The sequence below is a fragment of the Euleptes europaea genome, chromosome 21, assembly GCF_029931775.1.
Source record: "Euleptes europaea isolate rEulEur1 chromosome 21, rEulEur1.hap1, whole genome shotgun sequence".
Taxonomy (NCBI): domain Eukaryota; kingdom Metazoa; phylum Chordata; class Lepidosauria; order Squamata; family Sphaerodactylidae; genus Euleptes; species Euleptes europaea.
In genome coordinates, this window is record NC_079332.1 from 6,727,182 (window position 1) to 6,752,362 (window position 25,181).

The following is a 25,181-nucleotide window of genomic DNA, read 5'->3' on the forward strand; positions in this document are numbered from 1 at the left end:
CTGTGGAGAAGGTGGGAGCCCAAAGCACGGCTTCCAAATTGCTAATCCCGGTTAAGAAGACGACTCCTCTCAGCAATGAAATTTGCTCTTCTAATATGCGTGGAGCTCTTACAGCTTAATTGGGATCCAGTGGGAAATTAAGTTCGGGATTGCAAGAGGAGGTTGGGATTCTGTATTAAGCTTTTTCTCTGGTAAACACTTGCCATCGAGAGTTTCACACTTTCGGGGGTGGGAGTGGGGAACGCAAATATTCTTGTCTGGAATGACAAACGGCCCGACTCGCTGCCTTTTGGAGGGCAAAGGCCCGAGTCAAGATGGAAGATGGCAATTTTCACCTGAACGGCGGGTTGTGTTCTTTTCAGATCGCACTTTTATCGTCCGCCCTCCAGAGGACAGCAGTGTTATTAAGGGAACCACGGCTACGCTGCGCTGTGAAGCAGCCCATGACCCAAGGATTTCAATCAGGTTGGTGAGCTGTTCGTGCCTTTTTTTTGGGGGGGGGGGACTTAATTCCACAATCCTGAGTGGTATTAGGGGAACTCTTTCCAGAGCCCAGGTTTGGCGCCCAGGGTCCCAGTGACTGCGTCATGAGGCTGTAGGTTGCGCCATAAATCATGTCTGTCCTGTTTTTTACCCCCCTCCTCCTTTTTAACTTCAGTCCTATATATTATTTACAGTGAGCTACGGTTCCACTTCATGATTTCAGCACAACTTTCTATGATTTACTGTCAAGGTTAATACAATATCAATAAAGCGGACTTGTCAGAAGCTGCTTCTTAATGAGAATGAAACCCAACGAGGTTTAATGGGATTGTAGGAATTGTTTGCGCAGAGGGTATTAAATTCCTGAAAGGATTGCTTCCTCCACCCCCACCCCCCAATACTCAGATTTTCTTTTTCAGTAATGTAATACAAAATTCAAAATGGGAAGTACAACCTGTTTGTAAGCAAGCCAGCTCTGCCAGTATGAGGAATTCCCTCTGTATTTCTTTGACAGGATGAAAATGTACATAAATGAAAGGTAATGCAGATGAAGGGGGGGCAGCTAAGGATGAAATGGCTTCTTTCTGAGACTGTAAAACAAATGCGTCTTGTACAAAGAGAGGAAAAAATAATTCTACATTTGTATAAAGGGAGGAACACATTTTAAGTTCTTTTCCCCCCTTCCCTTTGTTACTGCTGGTAGGGTTATAAATCCTGCTACAGACTATGTGTAGTGTGATTCTTTTCCATCAATCATAATGCTGAAATAACCAAGAAGAAATTTTAAAAAAGAATTTGTGGATCATTAATTTATAAATCAGGTATATTTAATGCTAACCATATTTAGTAGTTTGGTGGTGCATTGCTACTGTACGAAGCACTTATACTTGAGGCTACCCTGTAATGTAGTATGGCGTATATTTTGTGGCAAACTTAAGGCCCCAGCAATTTTGGCAGACTTAGACAGGAGTTCCATGGAGGGCTGTGGGGAACAGAGAAATACCCCACAACCAGATCATGTATCAGGCCACATAAAGTTTTTGTTGTTGTTGTTGTTAGGATCCCTGTATTTCTAGTTGTTAAGAGGTACACGTTTAGAGCCTGCAAAGATTGATGGAGGTAGTTGTACTTCAGTTGCCATTCTTGGAGAAAGCCAGTTGTCCGCTCCCCTCTTAAAGCCCTCCAAGCTGGCAGCCATCACCACATCCTGGGGTAGGGAGTTCCACAATTTAACTATGCGTTGTGTGAAAAAATATTTCCTTTTATCTGTTTTGAATCTCTCGCTGTCCAGCTTTAGCAGATGACCCCGTGTTCTAGTATTATGGGAGAGGGAGAAAAACGTCTCCCTGTCCACTCTCTCCAAACAATGCATAATTTTATAGACCTCTATCATGTCTCCCCTTAGCGGCCTTCTTTCCAAGCTAAACAGCCCTAAGCGTCCTAACCGCTCCCCATAGGACAGTTGCTCTAGTCCCATAAAACAAAACAAAACTCTATGGTAAAACCATACAGTTTCCACCAATTCCTAGGGTGATATGACATCACTTTCAGTTTCAACCCAGAAGTAATGTCACACTGCACACAACAGCATTTTTTCCCTCCAGCAACTCAAGTGAGTAGTGGTTGGCTGCTAGCAGGAGACCTGGCCACACTATGCAAAGTCCAAGCATAAACGCAGCCTGCTCATCTGTATTGCACAGCTAGAATGGCAAAAAAACACAACTTAGAAAAACCGAATGGCCTTTCCCCTTTTGTTTTTCTGACACCTAGGGCCTTTTAACAGAATCCTTGCCCTAGCACATGCTGGCAATCCTCTTTGCAAAAACCTCCTTTGTTAAAAATCAATGGGAAATTTGCCATTGATTTCAGAGAAGTAGAATTGCACCCTTCAGCTTGAGCAGGAGTACATTTTATTAGTATCGTAGGGCCTGTCAGACATTTCCTGCATCCAAATGAGCCTCTGGAAGATTGTTAGTGAATATCGTTCTTCTGTATAATTATTTAGCTCTGTTTTTACCATATAATTTCAGCACTTGATATTTCATCATTTTTAACTAAATAGACAGCTGACTTTAACGGTCTGAAATACTGTGATAATCAGGTATGTTTGGAAGAAGGACAACGTTGTCATAAATCCATCTAGCAGCTCCCGAATCGCCATCGAGACAGATGGGACCCTCATCATTAGCCAGACGTGGTCCGGCGACATTGGAGACTATACATGTGAGGTCACTTCCTTTGGAGGAAACGATTCCAGAGTGGCTCGAATGGAAGTGATGTGAGTATGCTAGTGGTGTGCAGCTTTGGATCCAATATGGCTCATCGATGCTATCTTCCTTTCATTGTCTTCCCACCAACCCAGTTCTCCAGATTAGAGTTCACCGCTCCAAACCACCGCTCTTAACCACTACACCATGCTGGCTGAAGCCAGGAACACTCAAGGTTGGCCACCCAGCTTGGCTCTCTGGAGGGCTTCCTTTGTCTCCCGCAACCTTGTTTCCTTTAGAAAACATCAGGGATCTTCCTTAACCTCCAACATGTAAATTCAGATATCAGAAACCACCCAGTGCCTTTATTTCCCTAAGGTTACTGCAAACGACAGAAACGCTAGAGAGGACAAAAAAGACCGGATCTAAGCGTAGTGCAAGCCAAAAACGAAGCCACTGCAAATTTCTACATTATTAAGTGAGAGCTAATAATAGTGATTCTCTTGGATGTATAGTAACAAAGCTCAAAATGACACCCTGTTAAAAACCCATCTTGTTGTGGATTCCATCTCCATATATTCCTCAAATTGCATTGACTGCCTCTTGCCATTTGTACTCTCTTTATTTTGTATGCTTCGTCTCAGTGAGAACAATCGGGAAGAAGTCAGGCAGAAAGCAGATTATCTTTTCCCAGACAATGGAGAAGGTTTTTAGTAATTTCCAGGCTCTCTGGTGGGCTATTATCCGGGAAAGAAAAATTACTGCTGCATCCAAATTTACCTGCAATGGGAAACAACACAAGCAAATAATAATAATAAAACCAGCCTCTCCCCTCTTCAGATGCCAAAATGCATGCACTTTTTGAAACGTAAGATCCTAGATTTTTTCCCCCTGAGGTCATCCGCAGAGGTAACTCCCAGAGCATGCAAGTCCCACTGGAAATGTGATGCCTTTCCTAGAATATGGCCAAATTTCTCTCATGTAAAACAGTAAGAGCCAGCATGGTGTGGTGGTTAAGAGTGGTGGTTTGGAGCAGTAGAGTCTGATCTGGAGCACCGGGTTTGATTCCCCACTCCTCCACATGAGTGGCGGAGGCTAATCTGGTGAACCGGGTTGGAGTGTGATCTTGGGCTAGTCACAGCTCTCTCAGCCCCACCTATCTTACAGGATGTCTATCGTGGGAGGGGAAGGGAAGGTGATTGCAAGCCAGTTTGAGTCTCCCTTAAGTGGCAGAGAAAGTCGGCATATAAAACCAACTCTTCTTCTTCCTCCTCCTCCTCCTCCTCTTCAGATGTTGTTCCAGCCATGGCTGAGGGTGGGCTTGAGGCCTTAAGTATTCCTGCGCATGCCCCACCTGTCTAGAAGAGGCTGCCAGCTTTTTAAGGCACCATGCCTAGTTATGGTGGCAAGTGCCCCAGCAGAGCTGGGGTGCTTCTTGCTCTTGCGGGACTCGAGTGGTCAGTTGGGGAAAGATCCCAGGGCCCAGTCTCCAGGGTTTTGGAGGGACCTCAGCATGGTATAATGCCGTAGATTCCACCTTCAAAAGCAGCCATTTTCTCCAGGGGGAAATGGTCTCTGATGTCTGGAGATATGTTGTAATTCTGGGTGATCTCCAGGCCCCATCCAGGGGCTGACAACCCTAAGCACCCACCCCTTTTCCACAATAGATCACACTGTCCTCCCGCTTTGGAAGCTCTCAGACCTGCACCTGAACATCCATCTCGGCCCAAAGTCACCAGGTTTTGTTCATTTATCGGCTTTGGGGCCTTGTATTCTTTCCCTCAGCGATGACACTTCCCGCAACTCATGCTTCACGGCAGACTTGACTTAGCAAGGCTTTCGTGACCGAGACGGAAAGCTTTTTTTTTTTTTTATAAATTTTTTTTGACAAGGAGCCTTGCTTAATCTCCCTCGCCTTCTTGGTAATCCTCTCTTCTGTCACAGTCTCTCTAATTACCTGCTGTTGGCCTCTCTCTTATTTCTCGCTCTCTCTGAGAAATCGTTCCAAAAACATTTCTGGTTTATTTCCCTTAGCAAATGGCTTGCCTTTAACTAATTTTCTAAGATGCTCTGTGGGTGTTTACTGAGTAAAACATTTTTTTTTCCAACCTGCTCCCCATCCCCCAAGCACTTAATGAACTGTTTCTTAAATGTTTTGGTATTTTTGTTTAGCGTGTTTCCCCACCTAGTACTATTCTCCTGCCTTCCCAATTCCCTCTTGTTTGCACAGTGACTTAAACAGAAGCTTTGCCAAAATCCCAGGAGGCACCACCTGTAGGCTGTATCCTTAAGATCAAACACTGCCTGGCGGTGGCTATTTTAAGATCCTTTAAACAAGTGCTGAACTGTAATATGTCTCTGTTCCATGTGTTGCAGAATCCCCCCCCCCTTGCCGCCGCACTTGGTAATTTTCTTTTCACACCTCTTTGTAAAAGCAAGCAAACAAAAGTGGGTGCTTGTGACCCATTTCATCCTGGCTATGGGCCTGGCTTTGGAACAGAGGCGGCTCTGGTGGATGGTCGACTACAGCTTGATAAGGGAAATGCCTTCCTGCTTCTTCTCCAGGTCCTGTTGGCCGCTTTTGATATGGTAGATAGAGACTTTGAGATCAGATGGGGGGGGGGAGTCAAGCTGTAGCTCTGGGGGTGGGCTGGGACTTTTTGTGATCCGTCAGATGCAGGAGGGGATGGCGGAGGATGAGGAATTGGCAACAGGAGATCTGTAGTGGAAAGTTCCCAGGGGTCCGCTCTCCCTGACGTTATTCAATATATGTTAGACCTCTTAAATGAGAAGACTGGCCCCATGTAATGGTTGCCCTTGGTCAGAAGTTTGGTTGATGTCTTCAGCCAGGCAAACAATTCCATGGGCGTAAAGAAAAGGAAGACAATTCTGTACAGACGATACCTTCCTTGGGCATAGCTATTCATGATGGCAGTGGTAACTCATTTATCTTCCTCCCCATTTGATGGTTTCAGCGGAGTGATTCTAAACGGGATGCAGAAGCAAGCATTGGTTAAGGAGAGATTAATATTTGTTAATCTCCACTTGTGCATACAATAGAGAGAGCAACACGTTGCCTCCCTCAAGAGTTCCTCTTCAGTTGTAAAGGATCGTTTCTGGAGAGACATGTTTCTGGCACACTGATTGCTTTCCCCTCTTGGGACTTCTGTGCGTAAGCATCATCTGTTACTAGCAGTTAACAGATTTACCAAAGGCATCGTTGCCTTTATATTTTATAGTTGTGAAAGTCTGTTTAGAAGACTGCTTAGAATGACCTGTTAACCACTTGCTGCGGTTGGTGTCAATCAAAGGTTACTACTTATATTTGTGACGTGATTAAACAGGCAAAATGGCTCACACCGATGTATCAATTTTAATGAGCGTGCAGCATATTAAAGCAGGTCAGGTGTAGTTGACTTGAGACTGAAAACTCAACTGAGGCTTTGGCTTTATTAATATTAAGAAATTTGCAGGGAGCCTGACAAGGATAATCAATGCAAAGCAAGTCCTAAACAGGAGTTTGCGTTTAATCTCTGTGTAGCTTAAAAGGAACATTAATTTGGGCCGTCTTTCCCCAGTCGAAGCTCAAGTCTGCTTTTCTAATGAGCATAGACAAGCTCAATGTTCAGTGGTTCGGAAGTCAGGGAGTCCCTTTACATTTCCGCTGAATATCCAGAATTCGAAGCAGGCTGTGTAAGAGCACAATATTTTATAATGGATTCCTCCCAATCTACAGCAGAACCGACTTGACTAGTAAATAGGGCTGCCAGCTCTGGGTTGGAAAATACCTGGAGATTTTTGGGGCGGAGCCTGAGGAGGGCGGGGTTTGGGAAGGGGAGGGACTTCTGTGCCATAGAGTCCACTTGCCAAAGCGGCCATTTTCTCCAGGTGAACTGATCTCTGTTGGCTGGAGATCAGTTGTAATAGCAGGAGATCTCCAGATAGTACCTGGAGGTTGGCAACCCTACTAGTAAACGTGAATGTGTTTACTCAGTATACCTGTAACCTCCACCAAGGCCAGCAATTCTGCAGCGCTGCAATTGCAGACCTTGTTTTGCAAGATGAAGCAGGCCTGACAATGTTCACAAGGATCCCCCCAGAACAGAGGCGGGACTGGGAGGAAAAATGGCCCCGGGGGGGGGGGGCCTTCCCTACCAGAGGTGCTGAAGTAGCAGAAAACAACAGGATTGGGGGGAAAAGATGAATGTGAGCCCATTTATGCATTGTAAGGGAGAAATATTACTTCCCCCAATTTAAAAAAAAATTACATTTGCACTGAGAATCCATATGCATCTGTAGTGCATATCCCATGCCTGGTCTGAATGTGGCTCAGAAAGGATAATTCCCGTGATTTAATTTTCTTTTTTTGCACTGGGACCCATAGTTTGCAAAGCCATCTCCCATTAGTTATTGCCCTGTGTACTGTTTTAGAATTCATCCAAAGCTTCTGCTGCAGTTCTTGTGCCTTTTTTTTTTTTTTTAATTTGGAGTTTAATAAACAGTGTCAGGACGACACTTTTCTCTCTCTGGAATCGCTTTCACCAGCTCAGACACATAACACTGTTTTCCAGTTCAGGTTGTGCTGCCTCGCTAGTGCAGGCTACAATAAAGCACGGACCACGGTTCAAAGTTAATTCAAAATCAAATTTGTTTCTCCGCTCTTCCTTCCAACCGCAGGAAGGAATCTGAAATTCAGGGCATGCTCCTAACAGCTCTGATTTAAAACCACCTCCCTGGGCTGGAGTGGTTCTTTGTTTATGAATGTGGACTCGCTGTGGTTTTTAGATAGCACTAAGTGTACGGCAGCTTAATAAATTATGGAAAGAAATGAGTACATTTTTTAATTACAGAATGTCAAGTACAATTACTGCTTTTTGGTCTGACCAGCAAGGGTCAGCGATAATTGATATTGAGGGAGAATTTCCAGTGCGCAGGCAGAGATGAATTGCTAGACTGGTAGCAATCCTCTCCATTACTTGCGTGAGAGTCTTGGCCTCCGTTTGGAAAAGAAATGCCTTAAAGCAGAACCCAGGGTCCTTGCCCGTAAGCGGGGCCAACCCAAGAGTCATGGCAGCCGAGGCAGAAAATCCAAAATGTTTGTTTCTTGCGTATGTACAAGCAAACATGCATGCCTTTGATTAAAAAAATAATTAAGCTGGACATTAAGCAGGTGGCAGATATTGGGCTGTGGCTCAATGGTAGAGCATCTGCTTGGCATGCAGAAGGTTCCAGGTTCAATCCCCAGCATCTCCAGTTAAAGGGACTAGGCAAGTAGGTGATGTGAAAGACCCCTGCCTGAGACCCTGGAGAGCCGCTGCCGGTCTGAGTAGACAATACTGACTTGATGGACCAAGGGTCTGATTCAGTATAAGGCAGCTTCATGTGTTCATGTGTACTGTTAAAGGAGATGCGAATCAATTATTTTGAGTGCTATTATATTTAGCCACGGGAGGAGGGGCATCCTTCGGATTTTCTGCAGCGCTGTCGGTGTCTCTTGAGCCTTCTCTGGCCAGGTCCTCCCTGGCTAGATCTTGATTGACGCTTTTCATGTGAAAGCAATATAACGGGGCATGTTTCAGGAGTGGCTTGAGATGTTGAAGACACCCCTGGGGCAATCCGGGTCTGCTTGGCTCAGAACTGTGCAGCGGCAGTGATAGCAAAGAGAGTAGGGCTACTTTGCTAGACTAGCCTACCCTGGTTGTTTTTGTTGCCGTGGCCCGAGCCGAGTGGGACTCTGTGACTCTTCCAGTACCACAAGGGCCGGTTGGCTCATCTTTGCTCCTGGCTGCTAGCCACCCCCCAGCACTGTTCCCGGTGGGTTGAAGAGAAGAAGAAGAGTTGGTTTTTATATGCCAACTTTCTCTACCACTTAAGGAAGAATCAAACCAGCTTACCATCACCTTCCCTTCCCCTCCCCACAGCAGACACCCTGTGAGGCAGGTGGGGCTGAGAGAACTGTGTCTAGGCCAAGGTCACCCAGCTGGCTTTGTGTGTAGGAGTGGGGAAACAAATCCAGTTCACCCGATTAGCATCCGCCGCTCGTGTGGAGGAGTGGGGAATCAAACCCGGTTCTCCAGATCAGAGGCCACCGCTCCAAACCACCGCTCTTAACCACTACACCAGGCCACTCCATCCCACACATATTCTACTCCTGATCTTTCATAACTTGTGTGTATTTGTAGAAAGTTGGGATTGAAGCCCATGTTTTGGGTGCGGTTTCTGCAGGCGTTTCTATGTATTCCGTCTCAGTGCCCCCCCTTTTTTTAAAAATCGCCATTGTGTTAGGGAACAGAGCGTACCAACCAGAGCCCAGGCTGCCGGCTGTCTTTCAGACGGCGACAACCTAAGAGTGCATCCAGTAATTTTGATTGGGAACTTTGTATGGGTGTCAGCAACTACTTGTGCTCGGCCGAGTATGAAAAATCCCACTTTAAATCATTTCTTCCTCCCCCTTTGGTCTCCTGTTCATATGTTTTACAGCTATTCCATTACGAAGAACGGGCTGTAAAAAGAATTTATAGGCCGAGTTGTCTCAATTAAAAAAACAAATTTGAAAATTGGCTTCCCCCCCCCCCACGTTAAGTAACAGTGCCATTAGCTATTTAAGTGTCAACTGTAGGAATTTCCATGTAAATCATCATTGAGAAACCAGACAAAACTCAGCGTTACTCTGAAGGTTTTATTTTTATTTCACTTTTGGCAGTAAGCTGGCCAATTTATATCCGTCATGGCACCCATCTGAGTTTGTAAAGGCTTGTACAGCTCTCTTCCAAATGGGTTGCCAGCCTCCAGCTGGTGGCTGGAGATCTCCTGGGATTACAACTGATCTGCAGTTGCAACTGACACAGATCAGTTCCCCTGGAGAAAATGGCTGCTTTGGAGGGTGGACTCTATGGCATTATACCCCACTGAGGTCCCTCCCCGAAACCCACCCTCCTCAGGCTCTACCCCCAAAATCTCCAGGTATTTCCCAAGTCGGAGCTGGCAACAGGTGTAAGAAGTCAGGTCCTCAAAAGAAAACGATGTTTGGATTCTTTCGCCTAATTTCCTGTGGTCTGTTGTTGTTTTTCCCCATAGTGAACTGCCTCACCCCCCTCAAAACCTTCTGGCCACCTTGAATTCTTCCTTCAGCCGCAGCGTGATCCTTTCTTGGGTGCGCCCCTTTGATGGAAACAGCCCTGTGCTTCACTACATCGTAGAGCTCTCTGAGAACAGTAAGTACTGCAAAAGCTAATTGTCACTCACTTCTGTTCTACCCCTATATAAAAAAAACTTTAAACTTTCCTTACCTTCTCCGTATGTCCAGGTAGAGCACATTAGAAGCGCCCACCCTAGTTGTCTCTTCCTTCAATTGCAAATTTAGTGGTGGATTTTATTATTTTTTTAAAATAATAATTCTTTCCCCCAAGTGAGCTCTACCTTGTTCTGCTACACTGGGAATTCTAATTGGGCGTTCCCCTTAGCCACAGATGCTTTTCAGGCGGCTGCACAGGGCTTTATGTTGGAGTTAATATCCCAGGGTCGGTTGCCTTGATGTTCGCTGCTCAAGAGTGCAATTATCGAGCCCCGGTGCCATTTGGAAGTTGGGCTTATGACTGTTTTCACAGAAGTAGTGACTGGAGGCAGGGGAGAGACCAACTGAAGTGTCATTTCTCTCGCTGGCCTCCCTCACTGTAGCCCAGCTGAAAGGTTTTGAGGTCCTAAGCCATGAAAGGCCTGCCCTTCTCAACTGCCCTGTGCAGCCTCCATTGCAGACTCTTTCTTTATGGGCTACTTTGCCCGCATCCTAAACTTCACTGCACAATCTTTCTCACACAGATACGGGGAGGGGGAGATCCTTTTAGGGTAACCAGCTTGTAACCTTTTGCCTTTCAACCTGGTGCTGAATGGAACTTCTCCCCCACCCCATTTTTTCCTCTGTCCTTTTATTGGCCCCCTTTCCCTTTTACTCTGCAGCATGTCTGGAATCATAGAGTAGGAAGGGACCACCAGGGTCATCTAGTCCAACCCTCTGCACAATGCAGGAAAATCACAACTACCTCCCCCCTCACACCCCCAGTGCCCCCCTACTCCATGCCCAGAAGATGGCCAAAATGCATATGTACACAATGTTCCTTCTTCATTCATAATCTGTCAATGGAAAGGCAGGGACTCAGTCATTAAAGTAATGCATATAATATGTGAACAGTCCAATCCGCTGCAGTATTCCTCTTTTTAGACAAGGACCCCGGCTGTAAACGTCAATCTTGCTCTTGTTTCTCTGGCCAAGCTTGGCTGACACACTTTAGAATTTAAAAGCATTTTCATGGCTAACAAGATGGGCTTGTAAGCAGAGTTCTGAGCAACCTCTGGACAGAGGCGTTCGGGGGGGGAGGGGGGAGTCAGCTCTGGAAATGGCGATCATGTTGTCAACCGGAAAATATAGTAATTCGCCTCTAAAAATATGTAAGAAGCTCAGCAGAGCTCTGATAACATCCTACAGAAATTGCTTCGATAATCCTGTAGAGTACTAAGGGATTTTCTGGACTCTCACACGCTGTCAGACAAATCCAATGATTTTAGCTGATGGCATTGTAATCGACCACTGGAAGGATCTCCTAGCATATCAGATACACGTACTTCACTAAGCTTTGTGTTGGTAAAGCACACAAACAAAAGGAAGAGCCCCGGATGCAAGAGCTGGAGAAAGAGCTCCTTTCTTTTCTTTTGAACGGTCTGATTATTTTGTGATTCATGGAGGATAGGTCTATCGGTGGGTGCTAGCCATGGTGACTAAAGGGAACCTCCACATTCAGAGGCAGTAATCCTCTGGATACCAGGGCCAGGAGGCATCATCAGGGGAAGGCCTCGTCCTCTATGCCCTGTTGTTGGACCTCCTGGGAAACTGAGTGACACAGGATGCTTGACTGGATGGACCACTGGTCTGGTCCAGCAGGGCTCTTCTTATGTTCCTATGGATGCCATTTTGGACAGCATAAGAAGAGCTTCTGAAGTTACCTTGTCCCAAATCAGAGGATTGGTCCATCTAAGTCAGTATTGTCTCCTGCAGGGATCACCAACCTTTTATTTAATGAGAGCTCCTTCAGAGCGCCCTGACCTGGATGGCCCAGGCTAGCCTGATCTCGTCAGATCTCAGAAGCTAAGCAGGGTCAGCCCTGGTTAGTATTTGGATGGGAAACCACCAAGGAAGACCAGGGTTGCTGTGCAGAGGAAGGCACTGGCAAACCACCTCTGATAGTCTCTTGCCATGAAAACCCCAAAAGGGGTCGCCATAAGTCGGCTGCGACTTGAGGGCACTTTACACACACACACCTTCAGAGTAATGAAAAATAGCTCTGTCTGCTTCTCTCCTCCCTCCAGGGCACTTTACCAAGGTTTGTTCTGCCCTAGAACCAGAAATGAAGCCATCAGCTAAGCAGCCCCGAGAAACATCATATGAAATAAAAGCTTTAAAAAAGGCTTAGAGCTGATCTTTTTACGGTCTTTTCCTCAGGCTTCTAGGGGATGCCCAAGCTATTCTGCAGCAACTGGTAACCTACCGGTAGCTCAGAAGCTACCTGTTGGAGACCCCCGGTCTACTGTGATTGGCAGGACCTCTTCAGGGCCTAAAGCAGAACACCAGCTGCCTGAAATCCTTTAGGTGGAGACACCGCAGATCAACCCTGGGGCCTTCTGCAGGCAAAGCATGTGTTGCACCGCGGAGTAACGGCCTCTCCCTTTTTTTTGCCTCCTGCGTGCAAACCTTCCCTGTACTTTGCATAGGAAATGGCTTGCACGGTCTCCACTTGTTCTCTTTGGTGGCACAGGAGCCTCCCCCCCCCCCCGGTATTTGAACTGTCATAGATTTTTACGCATGCTTGACACAAGCTCCTTTGCTCATGCTGGTAGCTTTTTAACTGTCAGCCGCAACTCAAGATGTGTTGCGCATCGTAATCCCTGCTTGCTGTTATGCAGATATAGGATGATAGGCATCTATGTGTGTTTTTTTTCTCTCCATTACCTAAAATGTGCTACAGATATAATGCCGTGATGTTTCAATACAGTGTGGGTATTTCATCAGTAAGCCTATATACACGTGTGTGTGTGTGTGTGTGTGTGTGTGTGTGTGTGTGTGTGTGTATGCACCGTCAAGTCACAGCTGACTTATGGCGACCCTATTGGGTTTTCGAGGTAAGAGACGTTTGCCTGTGTCTGCGTCCGTGTGGGCTGAGAGAGTTCTGAGAGAACTGAGAGAACTCAGGGTCACCCAGCAGGCTTCATGTGGAAGAGTGGGGAATCGAACTCAGTTCTCCAGATTAGAATCTGCCACTCTTAACCACTATGCCATGTTGGTTTTTATATGCCGACTTTCTCTTGCCACTTAAGGAAGAATCAAACTGGCTTACGCAATCCTTTTCCCTTCCCCTCCCCACAACAGACACCCTGTGAGGTAGGTGGGGCTGAGAGAGCTCTAAGAGAGCTGTGACTAGCCCAAGGTCACTCAGATGGCTTCATGTGTAGGAGTGGGGAAACCAACCTGGTTCGCCAGACTGGCGTCCGCCGGCATCACTCATGTAGAGAGGTGGGGAATGAAACCCGGTTCTCCAGATTAGAGTCCACTGCTCCAAACCACCGCACTTAACCATGCTGGCTCTCATCAGACTTTGCCTGGTCTGGGGAAACAAGTAGAAGGCATTAGAAGAGGCCCGATTCTGATCCAAGCGAGACCAGTCTGCAGCCTCAGCCACAGCTCACCTCCAGATGTTACTCGCGGGTCTCAGCCTGCTAGTCGAGGATAATTGTTTCTTGGGTCTGGGTATCGCATAATACCCATCCATGGCATGACGTTAATTTTTGAAAGCTGGTGGCCAAAAATGGAAGTTTTCCAGACACTGTCACTCTGCATTCAGAGAGAGAGAGAGAGAGAGAGCCGTTCCTGCTTCCACATAAGGAAAGATTAGTTCTGCCCATCTGGCCTAATGAAAGTTTATGGAATACCTTGACCCGGTGTGCCTGCTGTTACTGCCGCGGAGCTTCGCCAGGCTTTCTGGGCCAGGTGAGAGACAGTAATCTCCCAAGGAAAGAGGAAGTGGGTGTTGACATTTTAATAGAGTGTTTCCTTTTCTGGAAGCGGGGGCAGAAAGGGCAACCCAGAAGGACTGGGCACGCGGAAGCCTTTTTGTCCTTTTTAGGCTGCACAACAAACTTCTTTGCCGTTCGACCTCTCTGTTCTATGATTAAGGGAGGAGCGGCCTTTGAAAAGGTTCGGTTTGATTGTCTAGATTTAAATTTTAAAGATACGTGGCGAACTTGCTGAATCCGGGGCCCCACACGAACGCAAAGCTTCCCCGCAAACCACTTTTCCGTACAAAGCGCGAGGGCCTGGGAGATGAATAGGGTTCGTTTATATTAGTTTTCAGTTTAATCTCTCTTCCTGCCAGATCTTTTATCTTCCACCAGAAGAGGATGGGGTGGAGGGAGAGAGAATAAATATTCTACAGATGCAGCATATACAACCTTAAGCTAGTGGAAAGATTAATAGGCTCCGTGGTTGAATCAAACTGTTCACTCGATCGAACGGGCCTGGGTTAAGCACTCTCAAGCGATGTTTGCGCTCTCAGTAAACAAATGAAACCGAATTGCTCCGGGAAACAGACGGGTGACAATTAGCTCGTTTATGGACATCCAACGTTCTCGTTAGCGTCTGCGCTTCCATTCCCTTGATTAAGTCCTTTAGGCTTGCTTATTAATTCCGCCCTGCCTTCATTCTGCTTACCATTCGTTTTGCGTCATGTCCTTTGGACACCGCGTGACAGTTCGTAAGAGGAACTTCCATAAAAACGGACAGGATGGCAGCGGAAGGAGTAATCTGTGCTTTATAGAGTGTAATGGGAAATACATTTCTTTGCTGGGTTGCATCAGCGTTTCACTGGACTATCTGGCCCTTGGAATTGATCGATCGCTCTCTTGCTCCTTGGCGCTAAACCCCTTCACTTGGAAGGGAGCCCCGATTACTTTCAGTGCACACATGTGTGCTCTGGATTGCAATTGAGCCAAATCTTAACAATCCACATAAATAATACTTAGCATTTATATAGCTCCTGAGAATGTTCACAGGGCTGCTCATACATTATCTCAGTAACTAAGCAGAGTTATGCCCTTCTAAACCTACTGACTTCAAAGGGGATAACTGCTTAGTATTACACTGCAGAGTCAGTGCCGAGGAATGTACTCTTGCTAAAGTGAGTGCTCATGTTTCACATGTCAGCAATCAACACACTGGGTCACATATGTATGTGGTGTAGGGGTTAAGAGCGGTGATTTGGAGCGGTGGGCTCTGATCTGGAGAACCGGGTTTGATTCCCCACTCCTCCACTTGAGCGGCGGAGGCTAATTTGGTGGACTGGATTTGTTTCCCCACTCCTACACACGAAGCCAGCTGGGTGACCTTGGGCTAGTCACAGTTCTCTTTGAGCTCTCTCAGCCCCACCTACCTCACAGGGCATCTGTTGTGGGGAGGGGAAGGGAAGGTGATGGTAAGCCAGTGTGAGTCTCCATTAGGTGGTAGAGAAAATCGGCATATAAAAACCAACCCTTCTTCTTTTTCTTCTACTCTTGCTAAAGTGAGCGCTCATGTTTTACATGTCAGCAGTCAACACACTGGGTCGCATATGCACGTTTGTCACTACATTGAGTGATCGTGCACATATGTGGATAGAGCACTGCAGGCCTAACAGAATTCTCGCTGGTCGCACCACCTCACATCCTTCTTGACGTTGTGTTCATCTGCCAGTTGGAGCAGTCGGGTACAGAGAAGTCAAGATGTTGGCGACCAGGCAAGCATGGAAGAGTCCCAGTGTTTGGGACGAGTGGGCATCAGGACATAAATGTTAGGACAAAAATGTACCCTTCAAAAGTACTTGGTGAACAGCCCTTGCTGAGCAAGCGGTACTTGGCAAAGCTGAGGAGGGCAAGGGGAACAGACCTTTGCACAACTGAGCTCCATATATAGGACACCCTTCAAAACCATCTGTATGAACCTCCATTGGTGCAGATCAAAACCAGTTCAGATCTTAACAAGGCAAAGATCCTAGTCCACATGCATGGGGTAGTGCGTTTCCGGGGTGGCTTATCCTCCAGAAACTTTCCAGGGGTACTTAAACATTAGTTTTGGGGGGTCAGGATGATGAGACACTGGAGGAAACGTGAATAAACCCAGATGGCTTTAATGCATACACACCACTGAGCTGTGGCTACAGCAGATAAAAGAGAGATCTGTCAGGCTAGCTTTTTTTGTGGAGGGTTTCCTGCAGTCTTTCCAACTTCATTCAACCCTTCCCACTCCCCGAACAATGGTCTGCCGCTAAAATCCCTGGTGCTCGCTGTGCCCAAAGCCAGCTTTTCTTTAAAACAAATACAATATATAATAATATAAATATACTTGGAGTGACTCAAAGATGTTTTTGTAGCTTTTTGGGACCTCATCTAGCAGAGCGGCCCAGAGGATGCTCACTTGCTGCTGTGCTAGCTGGCAAAGCTGTGATTTACGCGCTGGTGTGGAGCTTCCCCCAAATAGTGTGACATTTTGTAAAGTTCCTCTTCATTATTCCACCATTAATGTGTTCATCACGGTGCCCGCAAAGGGACAGCGGTACAAGACTAATGAGTTAGATGTGTGTCTACTGCTGTTCTCTTTTAGACAAAAGCTCCAGAGGTTGGGGTGTTTTTTTGTTTTTTTTTTGATAGCTCGAAAAAGTTATGTTGGCATTTCGCCGCTGGAGCTCATCCATGGCTCCCTTTGTGTAGACCAGACGTACAGGGGGAGGGGCTAGAAAGCCTAGAATTCCTACCAGGACTTTAAAAAAAGCTCCTACATTAGTCATTTTTCTCCATTGCTCATGGCCACTGTTTCTCCAGCCTGCTACTCCTTCAGCAGACAATCAGGGATCACATGGCGAATGTGGATGTCGTCACAGTTCTGTGTCGTCACATTTTATCTAGGTGGGCCCTGACCTGGATAGCGCAGACTAGCCTGATCTTGTCAGATCTCAGAAGCTAAGCAGGGTCAACCGTGGCAAGTATTTGGATGGGGGACCTCCAAGGAATACCAGGGTCGTGACACAGAGGCAGGCAATGGTTTGCCCAAAACTTTATGGTTTAACCATAGGGTTTTGGGTGGATCCTAGAGCATCACTCCAACACAATAACACCACTTTCGGTTTTGTGCCGGAAGTGACTGTCCGCGCCCCCTGCACCCCAATTTCCTCTGGTGGGTTGTCACCTGCAGCTGTCATCTTCCCTGGTTCCCCTTCCACCTACATAAGAACATAAGAAAGGCCCTGCTGGATCAGACCAAGGCCCATCAAGTCTAGCAGTCTGTTCACACAGTGGCCAGCCAGGTGCCTCCAGGAAGCCACAAACAAGACGACTGCAGCAGCACCATCCTGCCTGTCTTCCACCGCACCCAAAATAATAGGCATGCTCCTCTGATACTAGAGAGAATAGGTATGCAGCATGACTAGTATCCATTCTAACTAATAATAACATCACCTGCTTCCTCCTGGCCCCTCACATTTGCAGCATATTGGACTACATTTCCCAGGTGTCCCTTGGTGCCTCAAACATTCCCAGAACAGCACCTGAGGCACTGAGGAAGGGGGGGTGGATGGAAGGGAGACAGGGAGGGCATCTGATGGCTTTGCAAAATGGCATTGGGATACCTTTTCCTGCTACCACCAAGCCCACCATATACTGGAGAATTACTTTAAGCAGTATGTTCTACCCTTTTAAAAAATTCTATGCGTGTAGAATCCCCAGCAGAATCTTTCTTGAGTCTTGTCGCAGTGAGCTGATGTGGCTCAGAAAGTTGTTTCTCCGTACCCGCTTGAAAGCTGGTGGGGAGGAAGGTATTCCAGGCTAAGCTGTGAATTTCATTACAATCCTTCAGCCTGAACCACTCATGGGTGTGGTTCTGTAATGGACTGCCAAACAGATGGGTTGAGAAATACACAGTCCATCTGTCTTTATCATGCTCATTTCCTTCTTTATTAAAATGTTAATGAATATAGTTTTTATTTATTATGCAGTGACATGTGCAACATCCCTTTTCGGCAGAGAAATGTTCAGTCTGCCTAACCATGTGGGTTGATGGGGCAAAGCTCCTTCTTTTCTGAAACAGAAACTTTGCTCAGAAGTTCCTCTCTGAGAAGTTAAAAGGGTGGCCGAGTCCAAAGTATTAGCATGCCTAGTAGACACTTTAAAAATCATTGGTTTATAACGTAGGTAGGAAATAATACAGAAACAATTGAAAGAGACTTTGCCATTATCAGTGGTACGTCTACAACCTTGGGTCCAACTTGCAGTTCAAGATAATACAGTTGAGCTGTTATTGATTTGCATCTCAGTATACACAATGATTATGAAGTCGAGTCGCTTCCAACTTAACGGCGACCCTATGAATTAATGTCCTCCAAAACATCCTCGTTTTGGATTATCTCATCATAGGGTTTTCGAGGTAAGAGATGACCAGAAAGTGGTTGTCCGTTGCCTTCTCCTGTGCAGTTCTAACCAGGGTTAGCGGAAGTGACACTCCTATTGTCTACGGAAGGTCCTCTGCCAGTATCCCCTTCCACTACTGCTGCTGCACAGCGCAAGTCATCCTGAGCTGCTTGCCCTGTAAGCCCCTTCCTGTAGTGGTTGTAGTACTCTGTAGTATTCTGTGGTTGTAGTCTGAAGTGATTGGAGAGCATGGATGGATGGATGGATGGATGGATGGTCTTGAGTTGACCTCTGGGAAATGTAGTCCTATGAGGGAGGGAGGTACCTCTAGCAGAGAATCTCAGTCCCCTTTCCAAATTACCATTTCCAGGATTCTTGGCAAGAAGCCCAAGTAGACATTAAACACTGTATATTTGTAATATAGATTACAATAGACATTAAACAACTGTATATTTGTAATATATCTATGACCCGCCCCCCAAAACCAAGAGACCGCATCTGAACTGCTGTGCTGCTTTCAGAATACTGCAGTACGGAAAGGGTTTCCCACAGAGAGAGGAATTCTGGTCCTCATGTTAAATTTTCAAATATTTTCAGACATAAGCGCAACTTAAGGAAGGGCCCTCAATGGTTGAGAGGTAGCAGAAGGAAACAGGCTTAAGAAGATTAAGGTTCTTCAATTTAGAAAAAGAAGACAATTAAGGGCGGATGTGACAAGGTTGTGTAAATTAATTAAAAGGTGGATTTAAAAGGTGAATTTTAATTGAATAGTAATTTTATGCGCAGGCTTTCATTGCTGTTGATAGTGTTGTTGTGAACATTGGCACCCAAGCAAAGAAGGTTTATCAAAGAATAAATTTCCATCTATGTTTAGTCAAGAGAATCGGTTTCCTGTGTTAAACATCTTTTAAATATACCCTATATCGAGCTCCTTTGATACTTACTTTAATCACCTAATCAGTTGATTAATTGGTTGAAAGCGTGACTGTTAATTGACTAACAGCCCAATCCTAAGAACACTTACTTGGAAGCAAGGTTCATTGATTGGAACTGAACTAGCTGCTGCTCAGTAAATGTGTTCAGAATTGGGGCGGAACTGCTCTCTGTCTTGATAGCAATTAAACCAGCACCTGTGAGACTAAATCAGTTGAAGTCCAAGTCCAGGCCTAATGGGTTTATGGATTGAGTCGTAAGAAATCCCTGATCAGTTGGATAGCCTTAATTTGAAGATCATGAATAGAGGAACACGGTTTCACTTTGAATCCTTTCACATGGTGCAATTTCTTCTATGGGGCTCTGAGCTACACCACATGATAGTGAGGTTGAAAAACAAGGTTAAACGAATCAGTGAAAGAGGGCAATTGGGTAAGAAGTGATCGATAACAAATGGAGTTCTCTGTCAGTAATGGCGGCATTGTTGAGTTTCTGTTGGCCATCCAGACCTGACTTTTCAGGCAGTGGGTGACATTATTGAAATGAGTAAAGGTAAAGGTAGTCCCCTGTGCAAGCACCGGGTCATTCCTGACCCATGGGGTGACGTCACATCCCGATGTTTACTTGGCGGACTATGTTAACGGGGTGGTTTGCCGTTGCCTTCCCCAGTCATCTACACTTTACCCCCAGCAAGCCGGGTATTCATTTTACCGACCTCGGAAGGATGAAAGGCTGAGTCGACCTTGAGCTGGCTACCTGAAACCAACTCCTGTCGGGATCGAACTCAGGTCGCGAGCAGAGCTTTTGACGGCAGTACTGCAGCTGACCACTCTGCGCCAGGGGGCTCATAATGAAATGAGTACCACTGTACTGTATTATACGAGTACCACTGTATTAAAATCCTGCTCCTTTCCACCAGATTCTCCGTGGAAAGTGCACCTATCTGACATTGATCCAAAGATGACCAGCATCACTGTGAGCGGATTAACGCCAGCCCGCACTTACCAGTTCAGAGTGTGCGCCGTTAACCAAGTGGGCAAGGGCCAATACAGCAGAGAAACCAGCAGGTAAGAGTGGACATATAAACCCTATGGGAATGTGGGGCTGGTGACGCTTCTTTGGGTATCTGTTTTTTTTTTTTTTTATCCAGTTAGAGCTGTGCAAGCCAAAGTCACTGTTAACCAACGCTTTCCATATTTCATGGGAATTTTTCATCTTCCAAAATCCCAGAAATGTGTTCAGAAGGGTTTTAAGAACAGCAGATAATTCACTTGCGTTTTCCCCCTAATGTTTTGGTTTCACAGGCACGATGGGATAAGTGGAGATTTACGATGGTGCAAAAATAGTAAGGGTACCAAAGCCCATCCTCCGGCCACTGGAGACTTCACCCAACATCTTTCTAAACTTTTGGAGCCTTTTACGGCTCTGCTACATCCTCTTAACTTCTCTGTTGAGCTCTGTTCAAGTCCAACTGGAAAGGGGTGGTCTTTCGGGTGTGCTAGGCTCGACTCAGTATTCCTTTGTAGGTCAACGGGAGCACAGAGGCCTCTAAAATGTTTTTTTGCTATTCTGGGGCTAGCTGTGCAAGTTTCCCATGGACATTGAGCCATCACTTCTGAAATTTATCTGGTAGGAAGTGGAAAGATAGCTCTACTGCCGTGAGTTTCACATTTCCCGATCCGTTCTCTTTGAGCCTGCCGGGAACTTTGAACAGTGGGAACTTTGAGATGCCACTCACGGTGGGATGTGGACCTAGGCATCTCATATGAAAGAAATGGCAGGAGCAAAAAAACATTTCGGAAAAAAAAATTCCAGATTCTGGGCTGGAGTGTGTGGGCTCATTCAGCCTTGTAGTCATCTTAACAGATTGTGGTTGAGTGATTCAAACAGAACAAGGTTACCCCAGCTTTCTTCTTTCTTCCTTGCTTAACTGGTTTTCTATTACGTTGATTTGTTGCAACTATTTCAAGCATGTCTAGTGCAACTTGAGCTATGTTTCTTTCTGGGCAGGCATCTCTTTTACCTTTAAGCAAAAAAAAAAAAAAAACACGCACTGTGAACAAATGTCTGTTTTCCTCAACGAACGTTTTCCCATCATGTCTGCTTACACACAGGTTGATGTTACCTGAAGAACCACCAAGCGCTCCACCCAAAAACATTGTGGCTAGTGGACGGACCAATCAGTCCATCATGGTCCAGTGGCAACCTCCTCCTGAAAGCGAACATAATGGGGTTCTCCATGGGTACATCCTCCGGTAAGCAGCCTTTCCTTGACCTTGAGTGGGGGAACTCTGGAGCCAAGCCTGGGGATTAGGTGGAAATGGACCACCCAGCTGCCACGTGGTTGGTCAAATAATAGTGTGATGAAAGCCTTAAAATGGGCCACCTCTAATTCCGCTCCCACTGATTGGTATGGAACAAGAAGAAGAAGAGTTGGTTTTTATATGCCGACTTTCTCTATCACTTAAGGGAGACTCAGACTGGTTTACAATCACCTTCCCCTCCCCACAACAGACACCCTGTGTGGTAGGTGAGGCTGAGAGAGCTCTTAATAGAACTGTGACTAGCTCAAGGTCACCCAGCTGGCTTCGTGTGTAGGAGCAGTGGAAACAAATCCAGTTCGCCAGATTAGCCTCCACCACTCATGTGGAGGAGTGGGGGAATCCAACCCGGTTCTCCAGATCAGACTCCACCGCTCCAAACCACCGCTCTTTAATCACTACACCACGCCAGGCCCCATGCAATACAAGTCATGCAGTACATAAGATGATTAATTGGGACAGGTTTCTTTGCCCTGAGAAGGGAGTCATAGACAACAGGCTACCGAGGCTGGAAGTGCCAGCCGCTAATTAGCAAGTTCATAGCAAGTATAGCAGGCGTTGGAAGGAGTTTATTATTGTTGTTTTGGAAGCTTGTGAGCCGACCGCGGGCTCTGCCGCAACGGCACCTGCAGCGACAGACAACATGCGTCAATGCATAGAGCCCAGAATTAAAACATCTCCCAGATCGCACCTTGGGTCTCAGCACTGGTAGACTTTGCAGCTCCCCCTCGCTAGTAGGTGGCAACGATTCATTCATTGGCGGTGATTTATGACAATTGATTTGATCTTAACTGATGATAGCAATTTCAGATGTCAAGTGATAACTAATTGAATATAGGCATGATTTTAATGAGGGAACATAAACCAAATGTATGCAGGGTCGGGGAATGCAGCTATGGGGAAACTTTCCAATAGCTGACCGGTGAGGGGTTTTTTTGTTCTTCTTTTAGCAGGGTATCTGAATTGTGTGGGAGGGCCATCGGATGATTTGTGATTTGTGAAAATGGCTGAGGCGTTTGCCCAGTTGCATGCTTGTAAAACCCCATCAAAAGTCTGCTTTTAATGGTCTCGGTAGGCCTGTCCTTGCCTTACTGCAAGCAAGTGTAGGCTTGCCAACTCCAGGCTGGGAAATTCCTGGAGATCTGGGGGTAGAAGAAGAAGAGTTGGTTTTTATACCCCGCTTTTTCTCTACCACAAGGAGTCTCAAATCAGCTTACAATCACCTCCCCTCCCCCCACACAACAGGCACCTTGTGAGGTAGGTGGGCGGAGCTGAGAGAGCTGTGACTAGCCCAAGGTCACCCAGCAGGCTGCATGTGGAGGAGCAGGGAATCAAACCTGGTTCTCCAAATTAGAGTCCACCACTCATGTGGAGGAGTGGGGAATCAAAGTTGGTTCTCCAGATTAGAGTCTGCCACTCTTATCCACTGTACCACACTGGTAGAGCCTGGGGAAGGCAGAGTTTGGGGAGGAGAGGGAGTATAGCAGGGCGTAATGCCATAGAGTCTGCCTTCCCTCCAAAGCAGCCATTTTCTTCAGGGGAACTGATCTCCATGGTCTGGGGAGCAGTTGTAATTCCGGGAAATCTCCGGTACAAACCTGGAGGATATGTGAGTGGTCTTGTACTGAAGAGAAAGAAGGTCTCAAAGGTTACTTTTGGGCCATCTCCAGTGCAAACTATACAAGCATCTTATTGGTTTCCAACAGCATCAACTACAGTTTGCTGTTCCAGCTGTACACTCCACCGAAGCATGGAGTTCGGGAGCCAACACACTCTGGTTGCATATTTAAAGCTAGTGACTGGCAATGTGTTGTGCCTGCCAGGCACAGACATTGCGAGACACAGATGTAGACCACCTTTCCGTTGCCAACCGACAGAACACTGGAAGGTGTGCTGAAGTATCAGTTATAATATTTGTCAAAGCTCGTGGTGAGGGGAAGAAACAGAACCAGAGGGACGTGACATTTCCAAACTGGCCTTCATCTCCTTACCCCCCCTTCTCCCCAGCAGGTGTGCTGTATTTATAGGGACAGTGCGCATGGTTTTTTTCCCTTTTCTTCACAAAGCCCACAGCACAATTGCCGGAGCTCTCTGTGCTTTACCTGCTGTGGACGAGACAAGCATAGAGAACATCAAGTCATCCAAAACCTGCTTGTCTGCAGGGGGAGGGGAGAGCTTCTCCTGAGATGGGAGGGGGGGGACAACAGGACCGGGGGAAGGCCCAGTGTTTGTGTCAAGACTTTGGGCTACTAGTTTGAAGTGTGGGTTTGTAGTGACAAATGGGAAAGCCTTGCTATGTCATCACACTCCTCTCTAGCTCTGTGGGCCAAGTAGATCTCTGTCTTTTAGTAGAAATACATATGTGTGTGTGTGTGTGTGTGTGTAAAGTGCCGTCAAGTCGCAGCTGACTTATGGCGACCCTTTATGGGGTTTTCAAGGCAAGAGACTAACAGAGGTGGTTTGCCAGTGCCTTCCTCTGCATAGCAACCCTGGTATTCCTTGGTGGTCTCCCATCCAAATACTAACCAGGGCTGACCCTGCTTAGCTTCCGAGATCTGACGAGATCGGGCTGTACCATGCTGCCTTCCCTCCCAGAAATGCATATACACCATATTTATATGCAGTTTTTCAATTAGATAATTTACAAACCAGTTTACAATATAAAAAACAGAACACAGCCCATCCAAACAAAGAAAAACATCAACAACTCCAGGATCAATAACAGATCTGTGAATTCCAGTGGAAGTGGGCCTCATTTCCAACCAGGACTTTGTCTGTCTCTAGAAACAGGCAAAAGACTGTGCCAGAGAAACCTCCTCGGGGAGGGCGTTTCATGGGGATGGGGGCGACAATATGCCAGTTTTGCATCCGCGAAGGAGGGGAACTGAGCGGAGCTGCGTTAGTAGTTCTTAAAGCAGAGGATGGAGAATTCACACAGAAGACGCTCCTTGAGACATGCTGATGCCGGGTCTTTTAGAACTTTCAAGACTAAAAAACCCCCAAAAAAACCCTACCTCAAATACGTTGGTAGCTGGAGAAGTTGCTGTGAAGAGTGTAGTATGTTCCCACTCACATGTAGCTGTGAAAAGGTGGGCGACACCACGGCGTACTGATAAAAGTTTTCAGATATTCTTTAAGGGCAGCTCTTTCAAAGAGCACGGGGCTGCTGTCAAATAAAGCAGCTGTGCGTCAGGTTTACAAAGCAGCAAGTTTTGCATCAAGTTCCATTTTCTCTATGTCCAGGTGTCTGTCCACTCGGCCACCTTACTGGTTGCTGTTGATTGGGTTAAGGAAATTTGCATTATAATGATGCCGGGACGTGGGAGTAGCTGAACCTCACTTTGCAGAGGGAGATAATAACGCTCAGTGTGAGGTTTCAGTTTTCAGCAGCAGGGCTGTGTTTTATCTCCGTATTTATTTGAACGTTTTCTGACTCCCTCCTCACCAACTCTGGCTTTCCAAGTGACTTACGATCCTTTTTAAACAGCACATAAATGCACATTGCGTGTGTGCCATGCCATGAAGTCGCAGCTGACCCACGGTGCCCCCAGCTTTCGAGGCAAGCGAGACACAGAGGTGGTCTGCCATTGCCTTCCTCTGCAGAGTCTTCTGAGATGGTTTCTTCTCCAAGTATCGACCCAGTGTAGCTTCTGAGATCTGACTATAGCATGCTGCCTTCCCTCCCAAACTATACATTAGACCCAGCTTGAAAGCAGCAGAGCCTAAACATCTAAAAAAAAAAAAAAAAAAAGTAGGATGG

At 46.4% G+C, this 25,181-nt stretch overlaps 1 protein-coding gene across 1 annotated transcript in view; it reads left to right on the plus strand.

Annotated features, from left to right (window-relative positions):
- SDK1 (sidekick cell adhesion molecule 1) overlaps positions 1 to 25,181 on the plus strand; it is a 474,538-nt gene that overhangs the window by 293,143 nt on the left and 156,214 nt on the right. Inside the window, exons 12-16 of the mRNA XM_056866585.1 lie at positions 363 to 465; positions 2,585 to 2,761; positions 9,768 to 9,904; positions 20,020 to 20,167; positions 21,215 to 21,355. Coding sequence (XP_056722563.1) covers positions 363 to 465; positions 2,585 to 2,761; positions 9,768 to 9,904; positions 20,020 to 20,167; positions 21,215 to 21,355 — 706 coding nt within the window. The remainder of the gene's footprint in view (positions 1 to 362; positions 466 to 2,584; positions 2,762 to 9,767; positions 9,905 to 20,019; positions 20,168 to 21,214; positions 21,356 to 25,181) is intronic.